Genomic DNA, 14,868 nt, shown 5'->3' with positions numbered 1-14,868 from the left:
CTTTTTCACGTGACATAACAATTGATTTCGTGTGTATAGAGTAAGTAGCGTTAGTAAGACTGTTAGTAGAACTTTTAGTAGACTAGAAAAACTGTTAGTAGAACTGTTAATAGAACTTTTCAGTCACTTATATGTATATTTTTCTTTGATGGTAGTGTGCGTCTTGCAATGATCCATGCAAGATACGACGTCAATACGTATCTGTTTCACGATAAAAACATAAAAGATAATAAATATAATTAACACATGATAATTAGTATATAAATCTGTAAATTTAGAAAAATTATTTTTGAATTTAACTATATCTTATCTATTTGCTTATACAAGTATTATTGGCAGTGTAAAGTGTTAGTACTTCAGTGTTTAATTAGGATTAGATTGAAGGGATTTTGAAAATACATTGATATATGCAACCATTCGCTCGTTAATACTTATATTGTACGATTTATAATTAGATTTCAATTTATCGCAAGTATTTCCGACCCAGGTCTCACTAAATGGAAGTTACATCTGAAGATTCACGGACTAACGTTGACTCTACTCTAAAATCCGTGTTCGAAGTAAAAAGGTACATTAAATCATATCAAAGGTACATCCAAAGGTACGATGAAAGCTTTCTTAGTGGAACTCGGTTCTTTAAGAAAATTTAAAATCGCTATTCAAATCGCAATAAAGCGAAAAGATGAATTTCCATGAAGAAAAGATCTACGTATACGTTCGATCGATATTCCATTCTCTCATATAAGGACGAATAAATTAAATTAACATTACGTATTATTATTTGCAAACGAAACGTATTATTTATATTATTAATACTAGTCGCGAATAAAATCAACCAAAATAACGAATACAAAGCGCCGTATACTTTCTTCGTGGATATCATTTATATAGAAAAAGATTCATTGTCGAATTATCTGCTTTTTAAATATTTATCAGGTATGAGACACTGTCTTTCTGTGCGTATTCTTTATTGTATGTATATATATATATATATATATATATATATATATATATATATATATATATATACTTCATAAAGATTCCGGTGCTTAATTGATTATTTGCCAATAAATCGAACTTTCCAATTTCTAAAAATCGTCCTCTATGAGCCAAACAACACAGAAACGCATGAAGTTTTTCTTCCGCTAAGAAATTTAAGACAATGTCTACACCTGCACCATCGATTTCTTGCAAAATTATATTCTCGAAACTAGTATCTCCAGAATTTCCAATATAATTATTATCGATACTAGGAAATGTTTCTTTAATGAATTTACGTTTTTCTGGTGTACTGATCGTAGTAAATATGGTTTTTATACTAAATTTATTTAAATAAATGGAGCACACATTTCAATCTAATCTTTGATTTTGATTAACGAGTCGATATTAATCGATAAAAACGAAGTCAAGTTTGGCTGTAATACGATAGATATATAATAATTGAGAATATTAAATTTAAATCTTACAAAGAGTAGGTACCATATTTTCCATAAATTTTCGTATTGTAATTGACATTACGCCTGGACATACTCTATTCATATTTTTATTATCGATCGATGCCATTCAATTTTTTTTTGCGTCTTATTAACACAATTATTCGTTTCGATGAATACAATGTATATCTTTAACAATGAAATAGTATTGTTCAATAACAAAAAAAGTCAAATTTCGGCATAATATGGTAGGTATTATATATAGTCATAATGTACATATATCTTGTCCAATATTAGTACAATTTTTTTCGGAAGCTTTGGTATCATAAATATCATTCTGTCAAGAAATGTTTCAATTAAATTAAAAGTAGAAACATTTAGAAATATTATATAAATGTTTTTTCATTTCCAATTTACGTTACAAAATTTTTATTTAGTATTTCATTAATACGATTATTTGTCCCGATGAGAACGATAAAAATTTACGACAATGAAATAACATTATGCAGTGATTTGTCAAAAATATCGAGTAAATAATTATATAATATATTATTTTAATATAAATTAAATTATGTATTTATTTCCATCCTATTTATATGATATAGTATAGTAGCACCTTTTTATGTTGTTTCCCCCTGTATGATTAGTCCATTTTATTCGACTTTAAGAATTACAACTACTACTGCTACTATTACTACTACTACTACTACTACTACTACTACTACTACTAATAATAATAATAATAATAATAATAATAATAATAATAATAGTATAATAACAAAAATGTATTTGAATATTATATATATTATGTACGTTTTATATTATAATAGTAAAGATAATGGTGGCATGTTACTGTTCAAAAGCCTAGGTTTGATTATCATAAGCATGTTGTGTCTCTAAAATATACGCTAATTCTCGAATCGGAGGATTTTACGCTTTCTTGGAATCAACAATTTCGGGCAGAAAACAATCGTAATAAATATAAACATATTCTTCTACTACTTTTAATAATTGTTTTTGTTTCTATAGTATTATATTATATATTATTATTATAGTAACAGTAGTAGGATTACTTCTACAGAAAGAATCATAAAAAAATAGCGTATGATAGTATTACTTATACGCACATACATGAGTAAGTATTAGGTTGGTGCAAAAGTTCGTCCCTGTATTTATACAAAAGTTTAATATTTTTAATAAATAAAATTTTTTTCAGTATATGTATAAACAGAAGAACGAAATTTTGATTCAATACAATATATACATAAGTGTTACTGCTATATTGCTAGTAATCAAGATCGGGAAAATGCCACAAATATTACGGCATATACAGTATGATTTGTTTATTGTTTATATGTTACAATTCTCTGAATAGAAGAAAATGGGAATTCTTACATTTGTGAGAAAATTGGTTAAAATATCTATTGGAAAGTTAAAGCACTAAGATATTTGAAGATTTAATATATCCGTAAAAATTTAAGAGAATTTTTATAATTCCATTATTGAAATCTATTATGGCCTTTTTTATAAATATGTCCAAATTATGTCATCTGTGTAATTGCAGCTAAATCCTGGAAAAATTTATTACATTGATATCTGACAGAAGGCTTCGAAAAGTTGTGTGAATAGCAAAGACGTGAAGCTCAAACAGGAGGGTGATCGACTATTCTTTTATTCAGAAGCTTAAAACGCAACTAATCTTTCTCGTTAGGGTTATAATAATAAGTATCGTTGATCAGTAGGTATGCTAACAACATATCATTAGCTATCATAGTAAGAAAACACGAAAGTACTGGACTGATGCAGCTGATGCGTGCGTATAGTTAATCAAAACAATATTCTTCATTTAGCAGTACTATTTGAAATGTTTAATTTCCGCCAAAACTTAATTCTCACACCGAGTTCTTCATTTTGGATAGATAAATTCAACCAATTAAAATAATATTAAGATTACCAAGCTTACTCTTTTCAATAAAATTAGTATAATCGATACATATTTTCTTTCGATGATTGTTATCAGTGATACAATCTTTGTAGTTTAAAAAATTATCTTTCAATTTTTCCACATTATTAGATTCAAAAGATCTATCATCGAATCCATAAAATAACAACTTCTTCGCCTGTTTCTGAATTAATATATCTGAAGAATTTGTACGATTCCTTTGCCTCTTTATATTTATTCATAATTTTTCCTTTGTCTCTTATTTCTTCGAGCGAAACAAATTATAAAAATTGGAACTGAATCTTACCGTTCTCCTTTATATTCTCCTTTATAACAATCTCTTTTTATAACAATGCTATATATCCCTCATAAATATTTATCATAATACATACCCTATCACGTTTCAACCGAATATTATGCTGTTATTCAAATAAGATATATATATATATATATATATATATATATATATATATTAAATCTTGTTTATATATATATATTAAATCATATTAAATCTTGTTTTTCTATTTTAGTTAGGAAATGTTGTAGTATTTAAGTAGTAATTAATTATAGTTCATATACCTTGTACATTGTTCTAATGTTAGTAAAATGTTACTTTATGTTTGTCGAAAGTTAAAATTGAATTTATTTTAAACTGATCGTGTTTTACGAAAAATACCTTACAATAAAAATCTCCGAAAATTAAAAAAGAACAGTTTCGCATTTTATCTAATCGAAAGGTTTTATATTTATATTTATTTAAACTGGAGTGTATAACAAATAAATCTATGTTCCTTTAAATGTAATTTTCATATATACGTAACTTTCAAAAATACGTGCCTTAATCTAAACGATTTTTACTCAAAAACTGTAACAACAAAATTTGATTGAAAATTTTATTTAGGATATATCTTTTTTGAATATTTGAAAGAGCTTTTTATTTATATATAAACTATTCTCGAAAAATACCATTCTTTAATATGATTATTTTGAAAGAAAGTAAAGCTTTTTCAAAAGTTAAACAAAATTATGATCTACTTTAAACTTTATAGTTTAAAATGAGACCATGTTTATTAAAATTAATCAAGAATTACGCCTATTCTCATTGTTGGCGTAAATCATTATAGAACCAGGGCTAGTAAACAGCCTTAATAACAATATTATTATGACGAAACACAATATTTCTATGGATTTCATAGTATTTCATATTTTTATTTATGTTATAAATATTATTCCTATTTATTTTAACGTTATAATGCAAATATAAAAATTATTTTTTTCATTGTAACTATTGATACAATACTTGTTTTTTGACACAATTTTTGTTTTTATGCTTGATAATGTGAATCATTTATAAAAAAAAAAACATGATCAGAAAGCGTGAATCTATGATTTTTTTATGAAGTTTTCATATCTTCAAGCTTATTCTATTGACTTTTGTATAATTTTATGACTTTTATTTTCAAACAGTCTCATAACGTTTATTGGATAAAAAAGAACATCATTGTATATAATGTTGTATATTACAACGTGACTAAAATGAAATTACAAATTGATATTAACGTTAAGATATAAAAGTAAAACTAAATTAGAATATTGTATATCAAAAAAGATCGTGTTATATACAAAAGTTTCATTCCTCTCTCTATAATAAATAATAATAATTTTCGTTTCTTTAATAAATTTTTTAAATTAATTGTACAAATGTATTAATATATTGTTCCATTTTTCCTATTACGAACAAGTCTCAAGATAGAAATGTAACTAATTTTTTTTCTGTAGAATTAATTTCAATATTATATAAAATTTGTTTTAATGGAAAAAAATGGAAAAGAAAAAAAAATTTGCCTCCTGTGAGGTTTGAACTCACGACCCCTGGTTTACGAGACCAGTGCTCTACCACTGAGCTAAAGAGGCTGATGATTTCGTAATTCTTATTATACTAGAAAACTAGATTTAAAAATGTATATTTAGTTTTTTTAAAATATTAATATTTTTGTAACTTTTGTCATATATAAAATGATATGAATAATGAGACAAGAATATATCATTAAAATTGACATTCGTATGATAAAATATAAATATAACCGGATAAAAAAAAAGTTTCTATTCTAATTACAAACATAAAATTTAATGAGATCATTGTATTGTTTATTTAAAACTTTTATAAAATTCTTCTATGGATATTCTAAGTGAATATATGTAATAGGCAAAGTAGAGAATACATTATTTTTTTCACAATTGTTATTTTAATGTTATATTAATCGCAGATATGTGATAACAATAATATATTTATCTATTTACTTTCAAATAATCTATAAAAATTCCAGAAAATACAAAAATACAAATTTGTTTGATTTAAAGAAACCGCGAACTGATAATACAAGCCAATTAATGATGATCTGAGTAAAGACACTTTCTATACATCACGTGTTTGCGAATTCTTCCAATCATAGTTATCTTTATTCAATTGTGGACTATTGTAGCAATATATATTCTTGAATTGCTATAATTCAATAAATCTCATCTAATATAATTTTTGGTAAAGAAAGGATTTTATTAAATAATATTAATTAAATAATGCTAAATCAATAAAATTATTTTAATTGTTCAGTACTCATATTTTGATGTGATATGTGACATTATTTAATGCATTGTAAACTGGCCTTAACTTTAGATTGAATTTTGATTATACCTTTTGTTCGTGTACAATACAACAGTGTTATCGCACATATAGATTATTAATGTTCTATTAGAAGTGGGGATGATTAGCGATAATTATGTCTACCCACGAATTGTGGCAATTATTAACAAATGACAGGAATAGAACAATTTGTTTTAGAAAGAATTCCTACGTTATATATTCTTTAATGAAATAATTGTTTATATTCATTTAATACAAAAGTATAAAGTAATAATAGATTTTTGTTTCTCAATAATAACATTATAAAAAAAAACGCGTTCCTGATCATCTCGTTATATTCTAATGAATCATTGTTACAGATAAAATATTTTACGTTGTTCGTGCAAGGTGACATGGCTTTGTTTACTGTTCTTGTGGTTCTATCCATTTTTTCTTCAACATACAGTACTGTACATTTTCAACCTGAATCAGTGCATCTTTCATATGGTGGTAAGTATTCTAATAACATATATGTTACAAAATATATTGCACCTCTCTCCTTTATTGTATAAAATCTACAAATCCATTATCTGATCAATAACTTCAATCGACTTTTGATATTTCCTCTATATGAATTATATTGCTTCTTTTGCAAATATAAAAAGAAAACTGAAATATAATTATATTAAAGAATATTTATTAATAGATATTAAAGAAATATTAAAAAATAGAACTTATTATTTACGTTTTCAGATAATGTTCATGACATTGTTGTTACATGGAGTACAAGAAATGATACAGGTGAATCTATTGTTGAATATGGTATAGGAGGCTTTGTTCTAACTGCCAAAGGATATTCAACTCTTTTTGTTGATGGGGGATCAAAAAAAAGGCAACAATATATTCATAGAGTTTGGTTGAAAAATCTTACACCTGACAGTCATTACAGTAAGATACTTTATATATTTTATATTTTTTAAATATTAATTTAAATATTATAAGATAATATATGTAAATTAGTGTATCAATGTGGAAGTCGATATGGTTGGTCAAATGTCTTTTATATAAAGACTGCTCCTCATAACTCTATCAAATGGTCACCACACATTGCAATCTTTGGTGATATGGGAAATGAAAATGCTCAAAGTTTATCAAGGTTACAAGAAGAAACTCATCGTGGCTTATATGATGCTGCGATACATATTGGAGATTTTGCTTATGATATGAATACTGAAAATGCTAAAGTTGGTGATGAATTTATGAGACAAATTGAAGGAGTTGCTGCTTATATACCTTATATGACTGTACCTGGTAATCACGAGGAAAAATATAATTTTAGTAATTATAGGTTAGTTTTTCTTAATTATTAAAGCAAATATTACTAACTCATATATGCATCTATGTCTTCTGTAATTGTTTACAGAGCACGCTTTACAATGCCTAGTAATTCAGAAGGTCTGTGGTACAGTTTTGATATGGGTCCTATACATTTTATAGGTATAGAAACAGAAGCTTATTATTTTATGAATTATGGAATAAAACAGCTTATAAAACAATATGAATGGCTTGATAAAGATTTAGAAGCTGCAAATAGACCTGAGACTAGGTAATTAAAAAATGTTATTTAAATAATTTTATTATATTAAATGCTTCTTTTTAATCACAGGGCTCAACGTCCTTGGATAGTAACATTTGGACATAGACCAATGTATTGCAGTAATGCAAATGCAGATGATTGTACCAATCATCAAAGCTTAGTTAGAGTTGGTTTGCCATTGCTGAACTGGTTTGGTCTAGAAGACTTATTTCTTAAACATAAAGTAGATTTAATGCTATGGGCACATGAACATAGTTTTGAACGAACGTGGCCCATGTATAACTTTAAGGTCATTACAAGATAATATTTATGATTTAAATTATAGATATTTGCATACATTGACAGAATAATAAATCAATTAAATTGATAGGTATACAATGGTAGTTATGAAGAACCATATAAGAATTATAAAGCACCTGTACATTTGGTAACAGGATCTGCTGGGTGTAAAGAAGGAAGAGAGAAGTTTATTCCTAATTCACCAGATTGGTCAGCATTTCATAGTTCTGATTATGGATATACGCGTATGAAAGCGTTTAATAAGACACATCTATATTTAGAACAGGTAAACTGATGAATATAATAGCATCTTTAAAATCTTAATGTATTTTATAAATTGTTTGTTACTATTTCTTTTCCTTTTTTAATAGGTTTCTGATGATAAAGAAGGTGCTGTTATAGATCAATTTTGGCTCGTAAAAGATAATTTTATGCCGTCGTATGATCTAAAAGAATTAGGTCTAGAAAAAAATGAAGAATTATAAAAATAATATTAGTAGAACTTTGCAAATATGTATACTTACATATGAATTCTTTTTACAAGTGGTATAAATTCATTTTCCTTTATTTCAAGATATGTAATATCTCTTGCATATGTCTTACATTTTAATATGTCTAAATATTGTTAAAAGCTAATAACCTTGTTTGTATTTTTAAAATTTGAGGTATGTTTTATTATATCATGTAGCAATTTTGTAAAACATTCTCAGAGCGAAGCGGTGTGTTTATTAATAGCAAATTAATTTATATCAATTTCAAGAATAATAAATTGCCGAAATTGTGAAATAATACAAAATTTAAATTTATATTTTAATTGAAGCAGACAAATTTTAGAATTACGTAGACTTCTGAAATGTAATTCTAAAATATAAATAATAATAATTATAAAATAAACGAAAACCAAAAGATATATTATTGAATATAAAAATTTATTGGTTTGGTAAACATTTTTGAAAATAATTATAATTTAGTAAGAAAAGCTATCAGAAAAAAATTAGAGTATATCGTAAAGAATAATATTAATAACTTTTATTCATATTTTAGTCTTCATTTGGCTTCGTACAAAGTGTCCTGAAATATTTATAATGAATTGGAGGTATATAATGTAATAAACTCATATTGCTATATTTAACTGATGTTATAGATCTTGAATTGATACATAATGGCAATGATATTATTTTGGAGAAATTTTTTAGTCTTATTTTGCAGATAAATCTCGAACTTAAATTTGGCAATTTCTTCTATTAATGTTTTGTACAGAATTTAATAGAAATTGTTCCTTTTAAACTTCATGCAACAAATTTTTAGCCAATTTATAGTTTTTCTGTTAACATATATCTTTCTTTTTAAAACTGCCTTTTTTAAAGATTTTATGAAACAAATTCTTTATATTTCATTTTATATAAAAGAAAATTAATTTGTTTTTTGACATTGCTCTATTACTTTATAATAATCCTGAGGTTTGTATAACAAATCTGTTTTTTTTTAGTGCTATTTCTGCAACTCCAAAACCTCAGTAATTTAATAAAATTAATGACCTGAAAATAAAAATTTATAATCACATTTACATTATTGTCAGAATAAACAATTCTTAACTATATTAATGCCATGTTTATATTTTTGTTTTGTTGGTGTATATGTCTGTCATATGATCTTGAGTTGTAACATTCTGAATGTACTATATAAATACATCGTAGTTTTGAGTTAGGTTAGAATTAAAGAAAGTCATGAGTTCTCATAATTAGTTCTGCGAAAACAATAAAAAATTGATTCATTGTTGCAAATAGACATATCAATAAAAAAAAACATTTATGCAATTCCATTTAACAGCCAAATTTCTTTTGACCAATTCGTGAGATATTGTACTGTATTGACTTTGTTATTATAAATATAAAAAAGAGACTTTTCTCTCTCTCTTTTTCTCTCATGAAACTAATTTCAACTCATTTTTTTTCAAAGTTGGATTCATACCACTTTAAAAAAAAACGGCTCATATATATATATATATATATATATATATATATATATATAGTACAAAATAGATGTACGTACAATGAAAATATTAAGATTATGAAGTAAATCACTTCTAATGATTTGCAGTATTCTACATACTAATTACATTTTAAGCGTTCATTTCGAATATGTACTCGTAAATATCTATTAGAATTAATAAATGTATTATGCAATCCAATGTTTAATAAACATTAATGATGTTTAGAACGAATTACAGAATTGCTAAAACAATGTACAAATTAAAAGGAAAGAAATAAATGATACGGATATACAATATAATTTTTTAATTCTTAAAATATAAATATATGTATATATAATCATTATACCATATTATAATAAAATAAGAATTATAATAATAGTAATAATACAAATAATCATAATAATAGTTATAATTATATAGTGATTTACATCTCCATCTGCATTTTTATCAGATTCTTACATTTACTGGTTCAACCATGATACATAAATGTGGGAGGTGGCTTTACACGAAGCAAACAAATTCTGTTTTATCTTGATATTCTTAGATATTACAACAAATAATTGTAATAAAATTTGAAATTTATACAATAATACAATTAAAGCTGTCATCATTTACAGCTACACTTCCATTTTAAAAATGGCAAAACCATTTGATAGCATATCAGCTTCTAACTTGGCTAAACTTAACATTTTTTTCACGCAACGATCTACTGACAAATTATGAAACAAGAAGAACAGGGGAGTTGTCTCTATACATACATATAAAATATATATATATATATATATATATATATATAATTATTCTACTGAAAGGACAATAAAGCTGCAAAGTGTAGAGTATTACACTTCATTAAACAAAGTTAGAATTATTATAATAATCGCTGTCTTCAATAATAGAAGAGTCATTGTTCATGTTATAGATGGTTAGAAGATCATATTTAAAATAACTACACTGTTTTAAAATATAGATAAATCCTCATTATATAATGTTCGATTTTATGCGCAGGTATAAAGAGTAATACCCAATTCTGTACTTACAGTACATGAATTTACCATGTACAATTTAGTGAATGTTTATATGTATACATGTGTGCATGCATGGATATATTATCTACCATTGGAGATATGTGTCAAACTATAGTAGATGCACAAAAAAGCATCAAAAATCGACAGAAATCTGACTGATCTATGTTTCAAGAATATTTAAGCTTCGGACAGTTCTTAAATATACATCTACCTGATTTTCCATGCACTTCATCACACACTTCAACATAAGAATCCAAAAACCTTATGGTATTGTCAGTGATTAATAGAAACAATGGAAGAAGTTGCAGCAGAATGGCTTTCTTGATAAGAAAACTGAGGAAAATGTTCCTGTTCTTCTGCAATAGAATTTAAACCACCTCCACTTCCTAAACAACCTTGGTCAGGAGGTGTAAGTTCAACACTTTCGCCGGTAAATTCACTATCAAAATACCTCGTGTCGGTATCTGATGTAACTTGTGGTTTAAAAGGCGGTGGTATTTTTTTCTGTACAAGATCTGACCAGTCAATTGATGAAAAAAATGCATGATTCATTATATCCTTTGCATCATTAGGTCCACCACCCAATCTTCTACTGGGATCTTTAATTAAAAGTCCTAAAAACATAGGCATTAAAGAATTTTGCATTTATTTAAACAGTTATCTTTTAATAGCTCAATTAAAAGAATTTAACTTACCACCCAACATGTCTTTTGCCTCATTACTAATAGTTCTGGGAAATTTTACTTCTTCTAATAGAATAAGTGTGAAAAGTTTTTCATGATCTCTATTATAAAAAGGTAATCGACCGCACATCATTTCATACATAACAACACCCACACCCCACCAATCTACTGCTCGTCCATAATCATTATCTTCCAGTACCTCAGGTGCTAAATATTCGGGTGTCCCACAAAATGTTTTTGTAGTTCTCCCTATATTTATAATTCATAATTTATAATTCATAATTCATGTAAACGATGATTTATAATTTATATAAATGATACACACCATATGTGATATCCTCCTTACATAAACCAAAATCAGCAATTTTTATGTGCCCATCTTTATCCAAAAGGAGATTTTCTAATTTTAAATCACGATAAATGATACCCTGAGAATGAAGATAGCCCAATGCTGAAATTATTTCAGCTCCATAAAATCGAGTACGATCTTCAGTAAATATACGAGATCGACTTAAGTGAAAAAATAATTCTCCGCCATTTACATATTCCATTACAAAGCATAGTCTGTCTGCCGTTTGGAAACTATATTTTAAAGACTGAAATATAAGCAATAAGATTTATTTATATTTAATATCAACAATGCAGTTTATTAAACTTTTAATTCTAAATTAATATGTCTTTGATTTTATATAATTTTATAGGATAATATAGGTACATACAATTAAAAAAGGATGGCTTGTAGTACGTAAAACTCTATTCTCTGTGAGCGTGTGTGCAACTTCATCTTTACGAATGATAACTTCTTTTCTTAAAATTTTAATAGCATATAAATGTCCTGTTGCTTTTTCTCTACACAAAATTACTTTTCCAAATGTACCTTTTCCTAGAACTTTTAAGAATTCAAAATTTTCAAGAGTCTGTAACAAAATATATATAGGATAAATAGAATAAATTATACATAATTATATTTACAAGTACAATAAATATAAATATTATATTGGTTATAATATACATACTACTTTCTTCTTGCCACTACTTTTACTACTTGAAGTTCCCTGTACACTGAACTTAGCAGATAATTCATCGATACTGCCGCCATCAATGTCTGCAGAGACTACACTAAGAGATCCACATGAATCTGACCTCCCACCTCCCATAGATTCCATATCGATATCTTCTGATGAAGAAGATTGTTGCATTTGTGGCTGTTGTTGTTGTTGTTCTTCATTCTCTAATCTATCGGCTACATACCTATTGAATAATATTATATCTATATTCTAAGAATATTATATAGTATATTTTTAAAATATTAAGTTTATGATCTTCTATGTATTATACATGATGATAACATGATGACAAATTAATAAAATTTACAATAAATAAGTATATTTGCGAAATCGTACCTAATTGCTGCTACCCAGTCTTCTCTTTCCTGTTCCGTTTCTACATGAAAAGTCCTTTCGATCACGGTTGTCCATTGTAGACCCCTGATCACAAATGTATATGGTTTAGGTCTATCCACAGACATTATTTGACATCCACGTACTGTGAAATTATTTAATGGTTGAGCTGTAGCTGCCATTTGTTGATCTGGCTTAGCTTTGAAACCGACCAAAGTACCATCATCTCTGAGGACGAAATATCTTGATCTCCAATTCTTTATATGTTCTCCTAAGAGAAGATTATAAAACCTTTAGTAATTTTCGATTTATGAAATATATTATTTGTTAAAAGTTTACATAAATGATTCTTAGTATTATAAAATATGATCTAGTTGGTTTACATATAATAGAATTATGTGGATTTAATAAATGCTACATTAAATATATAAAAATAATGCTGTTAATGATACTAATTATTCTTGTCATCAAATGAAAATACGCATGAACAATTGTATATGGCATAAGAAGCAGAAGATATAATAAGTCGACTTGGAGATGTCGACGAGAAGCCAATTTTATAAATAAAAACATTATAAACGACTTGGCAGTACCGCGTTTTTGAAGCCAGCCTTCTTTGACGACACGCTGACTACCGCCACCGGACACTGCGACGTTCATCGCTGCGTCCCCCATGACTTGTTCGTTAATGAGCACTTATCTATAAGGTCTTGTTGCTTCGTTGTTCGCTCGAAGATTAAAAAGTCACGAAAACTGACAGAACGTAAAAGCGGGAATCGTAGAAGCATACGAACTTGAGTAATCATAGATACACGTTTGGCAGATTATATACACACTCTATATGATCGGCTGACGCACTGGCACTGGCTAGCACTAATATCTGTTGATAGTTCGGAGATGGCGCATGAATCACTTGTATGCATAAAGCTGGGTTCTTATGTAGATCAAATACTTTTCGAAGATATTTACGCGAATTACGAGTCCAAAGTTGCAAGATGAAGATTTATTATAAAATTTTCAAATACTATGCAACGATTTTAAATTTCTCATTACACAATCTTTTTTCAAAGATTTTTGAGGAACAAGTATTTAATGAGTTTCCTTATATTTTCCATGTGTTTTTAAATACGTGTAATACATTCCAAAACAAGTAGCAAAATGTAATGGCGTCGTGCATGTGGGTGGTAAACATCGAAGGCGGGAAGATTTGCTTTGAATGCATCGGAAAATGGCGGATTGATTGAAAGTCCAACATCGAATATCATATATATCAATATATTGCAAGTGATTCAATTAAAAATCATTATGATACATTCGTATTCCGATTAAAAAGAAAAGCGTGTTTTAAAAAGTTCGCGCGAAAGTAATAAGATTTAGAAGGAGCATCTAAAAAGCAATCAAGATCAGAAAAAGTTGACTTGATTAATGTTCTACTCTCTTCGCGAACTATGCCAGAAGATCTTTCTTTCATGAAGAATCACGAAGATCTTGTTATCAACGATGGTATCATCATTTTCGATTATAAAATTCATTATTAATGAGTAAGTCCCAAAAGATTTTTACTTATTTAATTTACTTAACTTACTTACCTTGTCTATTAAAACATTTCGTTAAATCTTTTCATTTTTAGATCTACAGTTATAAATTTTATCCTTAATAAAAAAAAAAGAAAGAAAAGAAAAAAAAAGAAAGATAAAGATAAAAATAAAGATCGACAGGTCGAAATTTAATGAAAAACGCACCCTTAGATTCGGCGCATGTCGTGTTTCACAATAAGGGGTGCGAAGCGTTGTCGTGCGATGGCGGTGGTGGTAATGATGGTGGGCGTGCTACGTAATATTCTCTCTCGCGCAGGGCTATTACGTACTATCGAGAGAACACGAGGAGAAGAATACA

At 27.0% G+C, this 14,868-nt stretch overlaps 2 protein-coding genes, 1 long non-coding RNA gene and 1 other non-coding gene across 6 annotated transcripts; 2 read left to right on the top strand and 2 right to left on the bottom strand.

Annotated features, from left to right (window-relative positions):
- The first annotated feature begins 57 nt into the window (after positions 1-57).
- On the top strand, positions 58-3,786 carry LOC124421926. The gene is made up of 3 exons (XR_006941755.1): positions 58-2,405; positions 2,489-2,568; positions 2,650-3,786. It is a non-coding gene; the product is annotated as an uncharacterized LOC124421926 (long non-coding RNA).
- A 1,431-nt stretch (positions 3,787-5,217) lies between these two features.
- Trnat-cgu lies at positions 5,218-5,289 on the bottom strand. Its single transcript has one exon. It is a non-coding gene; the product is annotated as a tRNA-Thr (tRNA).
- A 606-nt stretch (positions 5,290-5,895) lies between these two features.
- On the top strand, positions 5,896-10,163 carry LOC124421918 (acid phosphatase type 7). Of its 2 annotated transcripts, none has more exons than XM_046957628.1 (8): positions 5,896-5,914; positions 6,376-6,505; positions 6,749-6,943; positions 7,016-7,343; positions 7,419-7,601; positions 7,662-7,881; positions 7,963-8,157; positions 8,243-10,163. In XM_046957628.1, the coding sequence occupies exons 2-8, from the start codon at positions 6,409-6,411 to the stop codon at positions 8,354-8,356; spliced, it is 1,332 nt and encodes a 443-aa protein (XP_046813584.1). In that variant the 5' UTR covers positions 5,896-5,914; positions 6,376-6,408; the 3' UTR covers positions 8,357-10,163. The 2 variants fall into 2 exon arrangements, with proteins under 2 accessions (XP_046813584.1, XP_046813583.1); XM_046957627.1 differs by lacking the exon at positions 5,896-5,914 and adding an exon at positions 6,060-6,283.
- Positions 9,468-14,850, bottom strand: LOC124421917 (RAC serine/threonine-protein kinase-like). 2 transcript variants are annotated; one of them, XM_046957626.1, is made up of 7 exons: positions 14,715-14,850; positions 12,976-13,243; positions 12,589-12,823; positions 12,292-12,489; positions 11,898-12,168; positions 11,585-11,821; positions 9,468-11,503 (listed from the first exon to the last, which is right to left on the bottom strand). In XM_046957626.1, the coding sequence occupies exons 2-7, from the start codon at positions 13,152-13,154 to the stop codon at positions 11,163-11,165; spliced, it is 1,461 nt and encodes a 486-aa protein (XP_046813582.1). In that variant the 5' UTR covers positions 13,155-13,243; positions 14,715-14,850; the 3' UTR covers positions 9,468-11,162. The 2 variants fall into 2 exon arrangements, with proteins under 2 accessions (XP_046813582.1, XP_046813581.1); XM_046957625.1 differs by lacking the exon at positions 14,715-14,850 and adding an exon at positions 13,566-13,852.
- Positions 14,851-14,868: the final 18 nt, after the last annotated feature.

This window comes from Vespa crabro, chromosome 2 (genome assembly GCF_910589235.1).
Source record: "Vespa crabro chromosome 2, iyVesCrab1.2, whole genome shotgun sequence".
Lineage (NCBI taxonomy): Eukaryota > Metazoa > Arthropoda > Insecta > Hymenoptera > Vespidae > Vespa > Vespa crabro.
This window is presented reverse-complemented; position numbering and strand designations above follow the sequence as displayed.

Coding starts and splice junctions, on each gene's coding strand:
- LOC124421918 (XM_046957628.1), top strand. CDS start 6,409: ATGGCTTTGTTTACTGTTCTTGTGGTTCTATCCATTTTTTCTTCAACA. Junction 7,344..7,418: donor TATAATTTTAGTAATTATAG/GTTAGTTTTTCT, acceptor AATTGTTTACAG/AGCACGCTTTACAATGCCTA. Junction 7,602..7,661: donor GCAAATAGACCTGAGACTAG/GTAATTAAAAAA, acceptor TTTTAATCACAG/GGCTCAACGTCCTTGGATAG.
- LOC124421917 (XM_046957625.1), bottom strand. CDS start 13,647: ATGGGGGACGCAGCGATGAACGTCGCAGTGTCCGGTGGCGGTAGTCAG. Junction 12,490..12,588: donor GTAGTGGCAAGAAGAAAGTA/GTATGTATATTA, acceptor ATTTTGTTACAG/ACTCTTGAAAATTTTGAATT. Junction 11,504..11,584: donor GGCAAAAGACATGTTGGGTG/GTAAGTTAAATT, acceptor CTATGTTTTTAG/GACTTTTAATTAAAGATCCC.